Below are 15,729 nucleotides of genomic sequence, written 5' to 3'. Positions count from 1 at the left end.
TTATGTGAATGATATGAGCTGTTATTTCTGAGGTATGCTTATTCCTTGGTTCAAAAGGTTTGTAAAATAGATAATACAGATGTTTTGAATGAAATGATCTGGTAAGACATTGGTGGAGTCAGGCTCTGGTTTTCAAGATATTTGCAAAGTCATTATTTATCAACATTCTGTTTCTTATTTTAGTCTGTGACTAGTCCTGGAGAACTTTTATATGGCAAGAGTAATAGTAACCAGCTGAAAGAGGCAGCAAGTGCATGTGGAATTACCCATCCAAACATGTACTTCAGAAAGACATAATTAAGCATTACAATTTAGAGATTAAAATAATATGGATAGAGAGAAGTAAATTTTTCTTCCAATGTCTGATGCCTGTTGTTTTTTTTTGTGTGTGTGGGGGGGTATGTCAGGTTTTTTTACTCTTGGTTTGACCACTCCGCAGAGATTTTAACTATAAAAATCACTCATGTCGTTCAGAAACTTGCTTGGTAATTGTGAAAGCTGTTAAACATATTTCATCCTTCTACAGGGCAAAGCACAAGTTATTTCCTGTAATAAATGTTATTGTACGTGCTAGTAGGCTGTATATAGATCAGAAGATGGTATAACTACCCTGCGTTTGCCTTCACCTCTGTTCTTGTTTTGTGCTTTGCAAAATTCAAAGGGTTGCTATGGATAACTCTTCTTCCACCTGATGTGTTATTCTGCAGATCTTGTGAGTCTCACAAGGACAAACCCTCTCTCCCATAGAATTAGATATTTATATATTCCCTACTGCAGGGAACCCGCTTTAGCAGGAAGGTTGGACTCCAGAGGCCCCTTCCAACCTCTATGGTTCTGTGTAGTTCCGTGAAATGTGTGCCACACAGTAGCTCCGTGAGGCAAGAAGGCTGCTCTCAGCTCGGCTCTGCCGGGGTCTGTGCTACGTCCACACTACCTTTCAAACGTGTCACGGCCAGGAGTCACACTGCCCCTGAGGACGTGATGCCCCCCGTGATGCCCGAAGAACGCCGAACGGGCAGCAATAAGAGCCGAGGGAGAGGCTCAGCGCTGCCTCAGGGGAGGCTCAAGCTGGAACCCCTCTCAGGCCATCCCGCTGCCCTCACAAGGCCCGCGCCTCACATAGCGCCGTGCCGTGACGTCAGAGTACGTGTGTATATGGGGGTGAGGGGGGAGGCGATGGTATGACGTCATCCTGCTGCCATCCCCGCGGCCGGCCCAGCACGGAGCCGCCCCCGGAGGGCGGGGCGCGCAGCGCGGGGCGGTCCCGGCGCAGAACCGCTGCCGGCAGCGCTGGGCCCGGGCAGTCGCCGTGTGTGAAGCCGTCGGCTGGGCGATGCGGATGGCGGTCGGTGCGGCAGCGGGGGACGGGGCGGCACAGAACCCCGGCCCCGCCGCCGTGTCGCTGGGCTTGAGCGTGGCCGTGGTATCCAGCCTGGTGAACGGCTCCACCTTCGTTCTGCAGAAGAAAGGGATCGTGCGGGCCCGCGGGCGAGGTAGGGGCCCCGCCGCCCCGGGCGCTGCAGTGCGGGGGGAGCGCCGCGGCGGGCTCCCGTTTCCCTGCGGCACGGCGGCATCGAGCCGAACTCCGCCTGCCGCGGGCACGTCGGGTTGCCCCGGGCGCACCTTGCAGGCGGCCGCGGGCTGCAGGGAAGGAGCGCGGTGGGCACATTGTCTCCGGTGAGGGACGTTCGGCGCAGTCATCGGCAGCTCTCCCCAGCCCGCCTGTCTGCCGTCCCGCTGCCGCGCAGCGCTGGGAACCGCGCCTCTGCCGGCACACGATGCTCTTTCACTTCCGTGTGGTGCCGCCGCGCTGTGCCGCTGGCTCGGCCGTTCGGGTTCGTTCTTCGGTGGGGCCATTCCGAGCTACAGCAGCCGCGTGGTGGTTTCCTTCGGTGGAGGAAGGCGCGCCCACAGCGTGAAGTCATTGCTCCTCGTGTTGAAAATCCCATCCCTCGTTATTGTTTTCTGATGTAAACCTACTCGGGAACTTAAGGTGCTGTCTGAGCAGCCTGGCCAGAATACGGGTGTGAGTTCACGAGCTGTGGAGGTATTCTGTGTTTTGTGCAGCAAACAGCAGTTTGCTGCTTGCATCCCGATGCCTAGAGCGTAGGGAAACTGCAGTGTGTGGGTGGGTGGGTGCATGGAGTAGAACAAACTTCCAGCTCTGCTACCACCAGCTGACAGCCTGATCTAACAAGTTTTTATGCTTCCTGCAATGACTTCACATTAAGGACTTGGGTAAACCACTGTTTTACAGGTGTGCTCTCCCTTCAAGATAGCTGTAATCTATTTTTATTGTCTATAGCGGAATTACACTGCGTCATAACTACTGATCTTGTTGTAAGGGAAACAAAAGAGAAAGGAAAGACTTTCCAGCCCAGCCCTGCTAAAGGTATCATCTTGTGGTACAGTTGGGCCTCGTTACCTCAGTAGTGCCCTGAATTAGGTGGCTGATGGGAGTTCGTTTGTGTGGGTGCTGTGTCACAGCTGTGAAACATCTGCTCTGGAGATATGACTGAGTTTCACTTGTGTGTCTTTCCAAGTGTTTCCTGTCTCTGCATTAGAGGTTGGTCTAGGTGACCTTTGAAGCTTCCTTCCAACTCAAATGATTCTATGAAACATCCAGCCAAATACCCTGTTTCTCTCTATTTAATGTTGTGAAGCCATGTAGCTCTTCCTTGAATCTAGCAGTCATAATGAAGAACGTGAAGATGTTCGGTGTCGGATGATGCCTTTTTTTTCCACTGGCTTCAGTAGGTGCTGTATAATTAACAAGGAGGCACTGCAAGTCTTTTCTGTGATCTCTTCTGAGTCAATAATATCATGTCGTTGCAATTAGTAATCCTCAGAAACAGCAGCGGGTGGCAAATATTTTGCAAAGTTACCTTACTTGAGTCAATATTTTCTATAATTTGTGCCCCCAAGTGTTTTAATTTTATATGCAATAACAAAAGTCTAAAAAATGATTACTCCCACTCTAAAGCTGGCCATTTTCATTAGTCATTTTCCATCTCACTTCAGTTATGTAGTGTGATTTCCAAGCCTTTAATATTTCATAAGTTTCCAGAGTTGCAGGTCATTGTATCTTTCTTTCATTTAGGATTTCAGAATGCATGTGGTAGAATTGTAGAATAGCTTAGGTTGGAAGGGACCTTAAAGATCATGCAGTTCCAACCCCGTGCTGTGGGCAGGGCTGCCCCCCACCAGCTCAGCTGCCCAGGGCCCCATCCAACCTGGCCTTGAATGCTTCCAGGCATGGGGCACCACAGTGTCTATGGACAGCTGTGCCAGTGCCTCACTGTCTCTGAGTGAAGAATTTTCTCTTCATATCTAATCTAAATCTCCCCTCTTTTAGTTTAAAGCCATTCCCCCTTATCCTATCGTTATTAGACTGTATAAAAAATTGGTCTGTGTCCTGCTTATAAGCTCATTTCAGGTTCTGAAAGACCACAATGAGGTCTCCCCAGAGCCTTCTCTTCTCCAGACTAGACAAGCCCAAGTCCCTCAGACTTTCATCAATGAGAAATGTGCTCACTGCAATACTGCCTATTGGTCCAGCAGATCTTGAAAGAGAGCATTTTTCCAAGTAAAGGCAGAGTGGGATTGCTGGAAAAGCTGGCATCGTATTATTCTCTTATTCTGCTCAAGTCATGTTTGACAGGGGCTAGCATTTGGTTTAGTAACTAGTGATTAGCATTGATGTTCTCCAAAAACAGAGCTGTTAAAATGTGGTACACAGGTTCCCCGGTGCGGTCCAGGTCATCATGGAAAATATCAGTCATCTTTGAGATGGGAAGGCCCAGAAAGACCATCCTGAGTTTTTATGTCTCTTGGAAATGTGTTGATATGTCTGTAGTTCAGAGGTTTCAATCACAGCATTTTCCAGATATTCAAATACAGGATGATCTGTCCACACTACTATACTGCCAAATCTGCTTGCAAGATAAATTCTTGATACAACTTCATTGGAGCTATGTTAACAAATGAATTTATCCAAATAATTCTTTGTTTCCATACATTTCCTATTCTCCTGGTAGTGGCTTCTATGTGTATGTTAAACTTCCTTTAGAGTGGCATTTGCTGGTGTTTTGGACGCTTTTTAAAGTCATATAGCATTAGTGGTGCACAGGTATTCTAATCTGGAAATCAGAGCCTTTTGGTGTTATGTTCCCTTGAGAAGCTCTGACTTGGGCAGTTTCATTTGCCCTGCAGGCCAGGTCTGGGCACCTTCCATCTTCTCTCTTGTTTTCCTCCCACTTGGCTGCCTTGAGAAAAAAGGTTAAGATAAAAGTGCTTAATAGTTGAGAGTATTTAAACTATTCTACTTTGTTGTTCTGATAATGCTGTTTCATATTTTTCTAATACATCTTTCTATACTTCTTCTCCCAGGTACTTCATACTTGACAGATATAGTATGGTGGTCTGGCACTATTGCAAGTAAGTATCTTTAATGGTTTGATTAAAAAAAAAAAAAATTTTGAAGGGGGAAGTTGTGGTTAAGTGGCAAAATGAGACATCGGAAAATCTGGTTTCTAATCTTGGCTCTGGCACTCACTTGTAGCGAAGTTGCTTTCCCTCAGAAATATCCCACTTTTACTAAACTGCCTCTCTGGCTGTTCTGCCTGATGGTGTTAGAAAAGGCAAAGAGCTGGGATAAACCCAGATCAGATGTTTTTTCCTGGATTTTCTGAACCATCCGATACTTGCAGCTCTTGGCACCCACACGCTGCTCTGACTGGATTCTTGCATGTTTTCCGTTTCTGGATTGCACTGGTACACCCAGTTTTTACTCAAAGTCAAAGCTGAATAAGAAATTGTAGCTCTGCACAAAGGGGCTCATTGAGCACATGTTATGTTTTAGATCAGAAAGCACTTAGCCTCAATTTTAAAAACAGTATTTTTTTTTAATTTCTCGTTTGATAGCTCTGGTTTCCATGTTGTTTTTAATTTGCTGGGTTAATATGAAGCCTTACGTGGTGCTGATTATGAGATCTGTGCAGTTCTAGTTTTAGTGTCTTTGTAAGTAATCCTCACACTCAGTTCACTCTTCAGTTTCAATCCATGCAGAGTAACTAGCTTTCTCCTTTTGTAGTTCAGTCCTAGTCTTACCCACAGGAGTTTAAAAGCAAAGCTGGTTTATAGACACTAGTCCAGCCTTCTGTGGATTATTTGGAAATGTTTTGATGAGTTTCTGAGAAGCGTATGAGTCCAGTTATATCCTTTGCTTTGATGCAACAAAGTACTTTGTTGTCCTCAAGCTGTACAACAGGAATGGAAACTGATCCCTAGAAGGATGAGCTTCACAGCAAGCGTAGGAGCCAACAGAGCTTCTAAAGCAAGTCTTCAGCTAATTCAGGCTGAGTTTAATTAGTGCTTTGTGGGCTTCTGACTCCATGATCACTGCTGCCTAGGAAGCAATAAATCTGTGCTTTGGTCACTGTTTTTGTTCTCTGTGAGGCTCTCTACTGAAGTTCAGAACAGACGGTTTACATAGGAGAGTTTTTGGTACAGGAATCAGAGGAAAAGACTTCATGCTCAAAAGAGCTGCCTGGATTGGCTGAAAGGGATGATTTAAGTTGGCTTTTGTCTATCAGCTAGGTGCAGGTATTTCAAAACACAGCCTCAATTATTTTACAAAGAAACCAATTAAGGACTTTATAGGTTTGTTATTGCAACACCATTATAAACTGCAATAGCAAGGGCTGGGGCAGGCAGGCAACTGTGGCAGTTAGGGAAAGGTAATTCTTTGGGAATTAGTTGGGTGAGATTTCATATTTATTTTTCAGTTATGGAATTTGGAGTTAGGACGACTATCAAAGTCAGCATCAACTCTGTCAACTTGTTCTTCCAATATTTGTTCAGACGCTGCACAAGCATTTCTGTGTTGGCATGCTAACTCAGAATAACATTGCCGAGCTATTTTGTGGCCTTCGGATCCACTGGAAGACTTCAAAGGAAGGCTTACAGATTCTAATGAGGGATTTCTTTTCTGACTTCTAATTTTTTTTTTTAACACTAGCCAAGAGAGATTGCAGGTATCTCAGTTGGCTTTACATTCATTAGCTAATTGATTACTTTCAGTGCAAGCTGAACTTTTTTGTGATAAAACAAGGCTGGTAGATGTACTCTAGGTACATTCCTAATGTGTATCAGCTGTGAATAGATTCACAGCCTCTGTGGAAAGAGGCTAAAGTTTGTTTGTAGGAAAGCCCCTGAAGTGCATGGAGCAGACAGCTTTCACTGTTCAGATCTGCTTTTACCAATCTCCTCGCAGATGTAGACATGTCAGTGTGCATCAGGCTTTGGGCTGCAAGAATTTCTGGGATATCAGTGCTTCTTTTGCAAGCTAGAAGGCTGCTGTACCTTCATGAGCTGAAGTAGTGACTTGATTTACAGCACTGATGTGTCTAGGAATGAATTTCTAACTACTGAGGACTGGATAGGTTGGCAGCAAAGGTCTTCCACAACAGGCAGATGGTAACTATTACTGAGATTTGATTTTTTTTTTTAATTGCTCTTAGTTAATCCCAGTCTATCGTTTACAGTGGTTACTATTCTATGGTTATGCTGAAAAGTTTTGGTAAGTTCACTTGGTTTATAACACGTGCAATGTGACTAAAGCTTTGCAGACCTAATTTATGTGTCTTGAGTTGGTGCCATGTATTAGTATTCTGTAGTCAGAAAGATGAGTCAGCTGATCTACACAAAAAAAAAAAGTGCAAACTTTTGTTGGAATAACTTGGAAAAGTGTGAAATCTGCAGATCCACAGCATGCCAGGTGGGTCCTGCCTTCCATACAAGGTGTCCTTCAGAGCCATTGGATGCCTTGAGGATAGTGGCACAGCTGCCCTGTGTGCCTGCCAAAATGCAGAACTGGGGTTGGTAGCTGAGTTACTCTGCTCCCAGGGGCTGAAAGCCTTCAAAAGACCAGTGCTGACTGAGGGACCAGCTTGTGCTCTAGCAGTGCTGCTCATTAGCTTCTCTGGCTCGCTCTTGCATATAGAGAAAAGCTTCAGTGACTTCAATTAGTATAATCTTGCCATGTTTGCAGTTTTTGAAGTTTGCGTATCTCATCCGTGCTTCCTGTGGGTTACACAGGTTTTCATTTTTACTGATGTAAATGTGAGCTCATTTAATAAATTAATTAATATTTGCACTGTGCTTTGCAGGTGTGAAGAGCAGATTAATGATAACAACATTTGATAGTTGATGGCAGTGCCAGCCTGAGCAGAAAGACAGTGTGGATTCTTGAAATGTTTTCAAATGTTTATGATGGCTCTTAAAATCAACTTGAAATTTGAGCTGTATGTAATTTGTGTTCAGTCTCAGGGTTTTTGCCAGTTACCAAATTGTAACTGTGTAAGCATCGTGTTGACCTATTATAAACATACTGTAAACTTGCCAACACTTGCAAAACCATCCAGCCATTTTCTTTTTTTTGTTTTTTTTGTTTACTGGAAACTTGAGCACATTTATCACACTGTGGTGTGCAATAATGTGGTAAATTTTAGAACTGGCTTTTACGGAGCGGAGGAGTGAAAATAAGATTGTGAGGCTGTTGATGTGACTTGGTATTTATTTTTTTTTTTTTACAGTGATCAGAAATTTCTTCTGATATTGTATAATGCTGTGAGAAGTTGAAGCATTCTATTCTATATTGAAGAGCTTTTATGTATGTAGTTGATATTTTATTATAAATTTGTTTGCTGAGTATTGTCCTTATGCTGTTAGAAACTGTAGGCCAGTGTGTTCGTGTTATATGAATGCACATTCTGAACAAATCCTGTATTAACATATAAAAATTCCAGCCATTTGGGTTAAGTGCAAAATTAACAGAGCTAAGCAATCTGTAACATCTGTTTTCCAGTTAAATCAATCTTTCTCAAACAATATTGGGTAACTTTTCATTCCTTCTTTTAACAAAGAGGTTTAAAAACTTCTGGTTCTCTTGACAGTGGCTCTTGGTCAAATAGGGAATTTCTTGGCCTACACTGCAGTCCCAACTGTGTTAGTGACCCCTTTGGGAGCGCTTGGTGTTCCATTTGGGTAAGAGTTTATTTTTCTTGTTTTTATTTGAATGTTGTTACTACTTGGTGTCAAATACACTCTGTGATCACTGGGCATCTGCTAAGGAGATGCCAGGTTTGTGAGTGTAGTCATGAGTTGTAACTTCACCTGTTCTGCTTTGCCCAATGAAGTATGTGTATAGACTGGTGGAAGTGGGAATGTGGTAAAGAAAGGGTTCCTGAATATCTTCTTTTTTATTTGTTCCAGACTATAGGGATCATTAAACAACTGTTTTTTCCCTTTCATTTTGATTATTCTGGACTCTTCCGCTCGTTCTCTTACTCGCAGTTCCCTTGTTATGTAGATCTTTCTCTTTGTTTCACATTTGTTCTCTGCCCTGCTGTCCACAATCCACACGTGTTTATTGATGCTGATTTTAATTCAATTGGATTTGGCCCAGTTTTCTGAAGTGAGAGGCTCCCCTGCAAACGGATGCTCACAGTTTCTTCAATGTTATGTTCACATAAGGGGAAGGGGATAAAAAATAAGGCAGTGAGCGTTCCTGAATGGATTTTAATATACAGGTAAATATTCTGTGAATATCTCGACATTATCTATGAAGCTACTGCAGAGAAAAGGTACAATTATTTAAAAACAGTGCTGAGTGCTGCTCTGAGAATTTTTGCACCTGCCTACTGTTGTCTGCTGAATTATGTATCTGACTGTAGTGGTTATCTACTTGAGAATATACATTGTGTTGTGTGGGCCACATGCCTTTCTGAAGTTTTGTATGCTATGATGCACACTGGTGCTCTACTCACCACTTATTTTATTCTAGGCCACATCGCTTTTAATATTTTGGTCAGCTACATGTTTGAGCTGAGTCCTTGGATCTTTGTAGTCAAAGATGACTTTCATCTCATATTTGTATAGTATATATAAAATATTCAATGATATTTCACCATATCATTAACAGGTGGTTATCTGCTAATGAGTTTTGTTTCTTGGTGGTTTTTTTGGTTTGCTTTTTTGAGGTGAAACATCTAGGATTGAGTAAAGCAGAGACTGGATGAATCTTCCTTTTTATAAGTAAGAAGTATGTTTGAGGCTATTTGAAGATTCACTAATGTATGATACTATTTCTTTAAGAAGGAAATCCATATGCATGTAACTTACTGCATTAACAGGATGTATTCAGACTTAATTTTCTTCTTTTTCTTTGTGAAAGGTCCATTTTAGCTTCTTATTTGCTGAAAGAAAAACTGAACATTCTTGGCAAGCTGGGATGTTTGCTGAGCTGCGCCGGGTCTGTTGTTCTCATCATTCATTCCCCAAAGTCTGAGAGTGTAACGACTCAGGCTGAGCTTGAAGAGAAACTTACAAATCCAGGTACTTTGTTCCTTTTTTTCAACTTGGAATGATTTTGTGAGGCTGACTGAGAGAACACGTGAGGAGGAAACTAGCGACTTAAATGACACAAGAGAGCTGACTTCTGAAGAAAATATGATGACAAAGGCAAACTGGTACAGCTTTTGTGTAAGAAAACTGTGACTTGATGTACGTAGGATACCTCAGATTTATTGATCCGTCTATGCAGAAAGGAAAACATAGATGCTTTTGAAAAAATTCTCCTTCACAGGAAGCTTAGAACAGTGGCCATTTGAGCTTTTAACATTCTAAAATTTTGGAAGAGTGTATCACTTTCTTAGACATGAAAGGTATAACTCTAGGATCTTGATTTACACTATTTTATACAAAACAAAAAATTCTCATTGTCTTTTGTTCTTTAATTCTACTTTTTTTTTAAAAAATAAGTTTATATTGAATGTTAATTATGTTCCAAGTGAATTTTTTTGCATGATAAAAGTGTGTATAAATAGACTGTTGAGATGTATGCTGAAATGCCTATTCTTTTTCATAACACCCCAGAAGTTCCAGGATAACACATACCGGTGCTGACACGTGCCAGATCCACTTCTGCTTTTCTTTCCTAAGAGCTAATTATTGTTACTTTCTTTAATTGCTTTAGGTGAGAGAAGAACTCGAACCTAACAGCATCAGCTATTCACAGTTATGGATAAAGGGAAAAAAATAAAAGCAAAACAAAAAAATTGCAAACAAAGAAAACATACTCTGGTCTAAATTTAATTTATCTGAACAAAATGAATTGGAAATGTATTACTTTAAAGTTTTAAAGCATGCAACGTTTTTCACTAGTGCAATTTGTATACTAACACTATAATGTAAACAATACGGTCTCCCAGTTCTTCCATCTGTCCTGTCTCATCTCACTCAGTTAATGGAGTGAATTTTTGTGCTTATGCTTTTTGCTGGATCCACGCGCTGTGCTTTAGTGAATGAGTGATGAATGAGGTATTATCACAGCTGTCTGTCATAAGGGACTTTAAGCCTGACAGAAGAGAGTTTTTTAAGTAAAAACAAAAAAGACATCTTAAGTTCTGTTCAAATGTGCAGCTGTCTTATTTTACTACTTGAAGATTTGCTTTCCACAAAGAACGTGAGGACATCATTAGTTTCAGATGCCCACAACATCACTGAAAGCACAGCGTTTTGGCTCTGCATTCAACAGCGAATCATAGCTGTGATGTATACTTTAGGTTCATTGACAGGACATGATTTGCCTGCTAAAATCTTCAGAATGCCAAGACTTCTTACCTTGCTATTATCTTGTTTTGTTTTCCAGTTTTCGTGGGTTACCTCTGCGTAGTACTGCTTATGCTTCTCCTGCTAATCTTCTGGATAGCTCCAGCTCATGGACCTACTAATATCATGGTTTACATCAGTATTTGCTCTCTCTTGGGTAGTTTCACTGTTCCCAGTACAAAAGGCATTGGGCTGGCTGCTCAAGATATCTTTCACAATAATCCGTCAAGTCAAAGGGCTTTGTACCTTTGTCTGGTACTTTTGGCAGTATTAGGATGTAGCATTATAATTCAGTTCAGGTACATCAATAAGGCACTAGAATGTTTTGACTCCTCTGTGTTTGGAGCCATCTACTATGTTGTGTTTACGACTCTAGTCCTGCTGGCTTCAGCCATCCTTTTCAGGGAATGGAGTAATGTAGGAGTGGTCGATTTCTTGGGAATGGCATGTGGATTCACTACAGTATCTATTGGAATTGTTCTTATACAGGTCTTCAAGGAGTTCAACTTCAATATTGGAGATTTAAATAAACCTAACATGAAGACAGATTAACTTTTTTCTTTTGAGGGGAAACTGGATGGCTCAGGGAAAGATAAAGAACGTTTCATTTCTAGGTTACTGATTCAAATATGATTCAGGTTGGTAGTCAGCCTCTGATAATTTGGTGGCCTATGTGAAATGAATTGGAGGCCTCCATCCAGTTTCAAAGGAGCAGTTTTTCATTGTACCCCAGTCAATACAATAAATGACCTTAACTGGAACCATGGATTGAGTTAGCATAGAGACTGATGTATTTCCTTACTTTAAAGGATAATCAATCAGAAGAAATGTGAGGATATTCTGACAGACTTGTGTGTGAATCCTTGTATTATGGCTGTCCTGAGCGATTGTTTTTTGTGGGTAGAAAATATCAGTTTCTAATGCACTCAATCTGATTCCTTTCCATGAGTGATGTATACCTTAAAAATAAGAGGAAAAAAATGCAAGTTGAACAATTTGTTAATACTGCAATGTGTTCACCGTCAAGGCTGTGAATTCTGAGACTAATGTTGGCTGAATTATGGACTGCAGATTTGTCCTTTTTTAGTGACTATCTTGGCAGTTTGGTCTGCCATGTGGTGAAGACACTGGGGAGTTTTAAATTGAATTCTTTACACAGAGCAGTGAACCCTTAAAATCCTTCACTATTTAATTATTAGCTGATGATATTGTTCAGGGTATGCATTTTCCTTTGTAACATGTGCATTAAGACATACTGCATTCACCTGAGAGTTTTTAATCGGGAGACAAAGACTGTAAAAGATGTGGAAATGATGCACACTCATTGCCTATATGGTGGCTTATTTGTAAGCAGCTCAGAACTATTTCAGTGCCTTTGTAATCCAAAAATACTGCATAAATGCGAATGTATTTGTTTCAGATGGCCTATATTGGTTTAATAATTCAGTCTTACTGTCAGTAATACTGGACTGTGTTCAAATTGTAAACATGTAAAGCATCTAGGAGACACACATTTTTGGAAGAATTTACTAGCCTGAATTGAAACTCTTAGATGCTTTGACAGCTTTGGCATAGTTGTAATGGGAAGAGGTAACCTACGAGAGGACTGTTCAAAGCCAGTCAACACACCTTGATACTACTAGTTATTACTTGATTCTAATTGACTAAACACAATAAGCTATGTTGCAAAGTAGTTAATAAGCAGCAAAAACAAAATAAATGTTTAAGAGACAGAAGAGCATAAAATTTCTCATTGCTCAGAAAAAGAAAAGATGGCCTTGTCCTCTTGTAACCTGGGAAAAGGAGATTGAAGCCTGACAAAACATAGGCGTTCAGAGAGCTGAGTTTCAGGAAACCAACTGGAACATACATTCAGATCCACTAACTTACAGACCTTTATGAATAGTTCAGCAATAATATTTTGACAGGTAGTAGTCAATAGCTTAAGCTGTGAGTGAAATGATTCTGAACTGTTTAGGTTAAACCTTTTAGAGAACATTTGTATGTCAAAAATAGTTAATTTTCACATGTTTGTATCTGGTAGTTAAAAAATCACAAGTCAAAAATTTGTGAGGAAAGCTTGAAAAGTAATAAACGTTTGTTTCTATTTTGAGTGCAAAAACAGAAACCATACAGTGGAACTCAATATCTCTGGGTCAGGATGTTTCTTGAAACAAACAAAATCCTAGTATGGTTATAAGACAGCGTTTGGAAAAAGTTCATGACATTTTTTTTGAAGAATTCATGAGTCTTTGTGACTGGCTGAGGGTAATAGAAATGTTGATTAATGGAGGTAATAGTGCCCACTTTGAAGTGGTTTTTTTTTTTTTGTGTGTATGAATTAATGCTATCTTAAAATTCACCCACTGTTTGGAAGCCAGTTTGACAACTCTGAACTCATGGTCTGAACTGGCAGAAATGCGCACTCATAGACTGGCACAGAAATTGGGTATCTTGATGTAATAAAATAGCACTAGCAGAAAAGGGGCCATCTTGGATTTGCAGATACTTTATATGATTTCTAGAAAGTTTCAGAATTGTAGATGGGGCAAATTGAACTATGAAAGATAGTTACTAAACTCTGTTAATACTGATTGAAGATGGTGTATTGGTTATCAGCAGTTACATTTTGTCACCCTAGTTCCCTTTTTTTACTGAAATCTGAATTGTACATAAGTTACGAGACCTGTAGTAACCTACTTTTTAAAACAATGTTAGTTGTTTTCTGAAGCAGTCAAATTGTCTTTTCAAAACCCGCATTCACAAGTTGCATGTTGGTTTTGTACTAGCCTTTAATCTCCAAACGTTTCCATGAAGATTTTCTTTAGGTTAAAGTGAAAAAATTTGTGGTCTTATCTCAGACCTCCTTTGGCCATGTTTGTGTGTTTTGTATTAAAAACATTCTTATTTATTTAGAAAGTGCCTATCCTAGTACGTTAGGTGCATATGCAAATTATTAGTTAATATTCTATCCACAATAACTTGACTGCCCTATCTAACTCTTGCCATTTTCTGCAACACACGAGCAAGTTTACTTGATGAGCACTCTACGCAGAGTAAGAATTAAGTAGCAACCATGTTCTGTGGTCCTTTGGCCCTCCTTACAGCTGATAAATGTATGTATAGGTGTCTTCTCCCCGGCTGCTCCTCATCCATGATGAGCTTTCTAGAAATGTCTGGTTAACCTTGTTGTTTAAAACAGATGTCAAAAGCCAGCACATAAGATGAAAGAAATTCTCGTGGCCTTGCACATCATTTATATCTGCAGCCTTTTACATTGTGAATGCTAAATAATGGAAGCCTTTATTTTTGCTACTTTGTTCAGTATATAACAATGTTCTTTTGAGTACTGCTGTACCTGGATCTGGTTCAGTTCTAACTTTAGAAGTGTATTAGCATTTTGTTGTCACTGTTGGTATCATTCTTCCTCCCTCCATCCCGTGGCCTCCCTTTTTTAGTCTTTACCAGTTGCTTTTCTGATTTAAAAGGAGGCACTGTTGAATTTTTAGCTGTTCCACCTCTGTCAAGTAAGCACTTGAAAAAGACATCCAAGTTCCGTCATCTCAGGGAGCAAATATGCATAGCTGTTTCCTGGGCTTTCCATCATGGAAGTGATGGAACCTACATGTGTAAAATGGACTGATTACAGTGGTGGAATGCATTTGAGTTAAATTCAAACCCATACAAAAGGTGTTTCACTCTGTATGTCTGGCTTCTGTTGTACTTATCAAACACACTTGTTACTCACTTGACTTTGATTATCCCTTCAGTGTATGGAGGATTTACGTGTCACTCCCAATCTTTATTAGGTGTCAAACACAAAAATTCCTCAGATGTTCAGTAGGAAAATAGAAACATTTTTGATACAACAACCAAAAAAAATTTGTTACCTTAAGTACTTACATATAAATGAAAAATACCTAAGGTTATCTGCTGTACTGACTTTCCAACACATTATATATGTAAATAGAGCTTATTTATTAGTGAGCTGAAACTAATGTTAAAGAGAACCTGTCATATCACAGTTTGACAAGTGAGGCTTCCTATTAATAATCTTGGTTTGTATTAAACATATGTATTTTTCTGAAGTAACTAGCACTGAAAAATGAAAACACTGGATTTTGTTTGTTGAAATATTAGAATCTGTGAGGTTTAGCTTTGCTTTTTATTTGAAACATAGAGGGTTTGTATTTGAAGAAAGATCTGGGGTTAATAAGTATAGAGTGCTTAAAACTGGACTTTGCATGTTCTACCCTTCTTCTCTTCTTTCTTCATAAATATAAAGCATTCTACAGATGTTCCTCAGCTGTCTAGCTGAAGCTGCACTGTTAAATCAATTATTAACAAATATTTATCAATTACCTGATGTCTGTTCTTTACAGAGACCAATCTTTGAAATAATTTTTTGGTGCTACTGAATACAGGCTGAAGTGATGCAGAATGTTAAATGTACCATGTGAGGCACCAATGATGTGGAAAGTTATTACTATTAGTGCCCAACTGTTTCAGACAACAATGTTGAAATGATTACAAAGTTAGAGATTAAGAAATCTTTCTTAAAAACTGAAAATAAGTGTTTTTGGTGGGTTTTCTTGTTTGGATTTTTGTTTTCTTTTTTTCTCTAACAAGCTACTCTAGAGAGTAGAAAATGTTACACAAATGGGGTATTTTTAACTTAATTCTTTTTTTAAACTGTGGAACTTTCTTTTTTTCTAACTTGTTTTCCTGGAATGTAAAAAAACAGTTCTGATGTGATGTGGGGAAAAAGTGGATGGCAACAAACACACAATGTCAGGTTGCTTCAATGCTATTGCAATATTCTCACTATGGATTACATACAAATGGTTTATTTTATTAGCTTTCAAATAATGTATATATATATATATATTTGTTAATGGCTTACCAGTCAAGCTTACTCTTTGCTTTTTAAAAAATAGTTATAGGCATGTTGTATTTGCCTTGTGTAAATTATAAGAGGCTATTTATTAAGTTTTCTGATAACTAATCTATTTATTAATCTGTAATGTTTTAAAATAAATGATTTTATTTCTAGCTCAA

At 39.9% G+C, this 15,729-nt stretch overlaps 1 protein-coding gene across 1 annotated transcript; it reads left to right on the top strand.

The window, feature by feature from the left end:
• Window positions 1–1,231: 1,231 nt before the first annotated feature.
• NIPA1 (NIPA magnesium transporter 1) lies at window positions 1,232–15,729 on the top strand. Its single transcript, XM_085213465.1, has 5 exons — window positions 1,232–1,493; window positions 4,390–4,437; window positions 7,956–8,046; window positions 9,236–9,396; window positions 10,712–15,729. The coding sequence occupies exons 1-5, from the start codon at window positions 1,334–1,336 to the stop codon at window positions 11,221–11,223; spliced, it is 972 nt and encodes a 323-aa protein (XP_085069591.1). The 5' UTR covers window positions 1,232–1,333; the 3' UTR covers window positions 11,224–15,729.

The sequence above is a fragment of the Meleagris gallopavo genome, chromosome 1, assembly GCF_905368555.1.
Source record: "Meleagris gallopavo chromosome 1, MGAL_WU_HG_1.1, whole genome shotgun sequence".
Lineage (NCBI taxonomy): Eukaryota > Metazoa > Chordata > Aves > Galliformes > Phasianidae > Meleagris > Meleagris gallopavo.
This window is presented reverse-complemented; position numbering and strand designations above follow the sequence as displayed.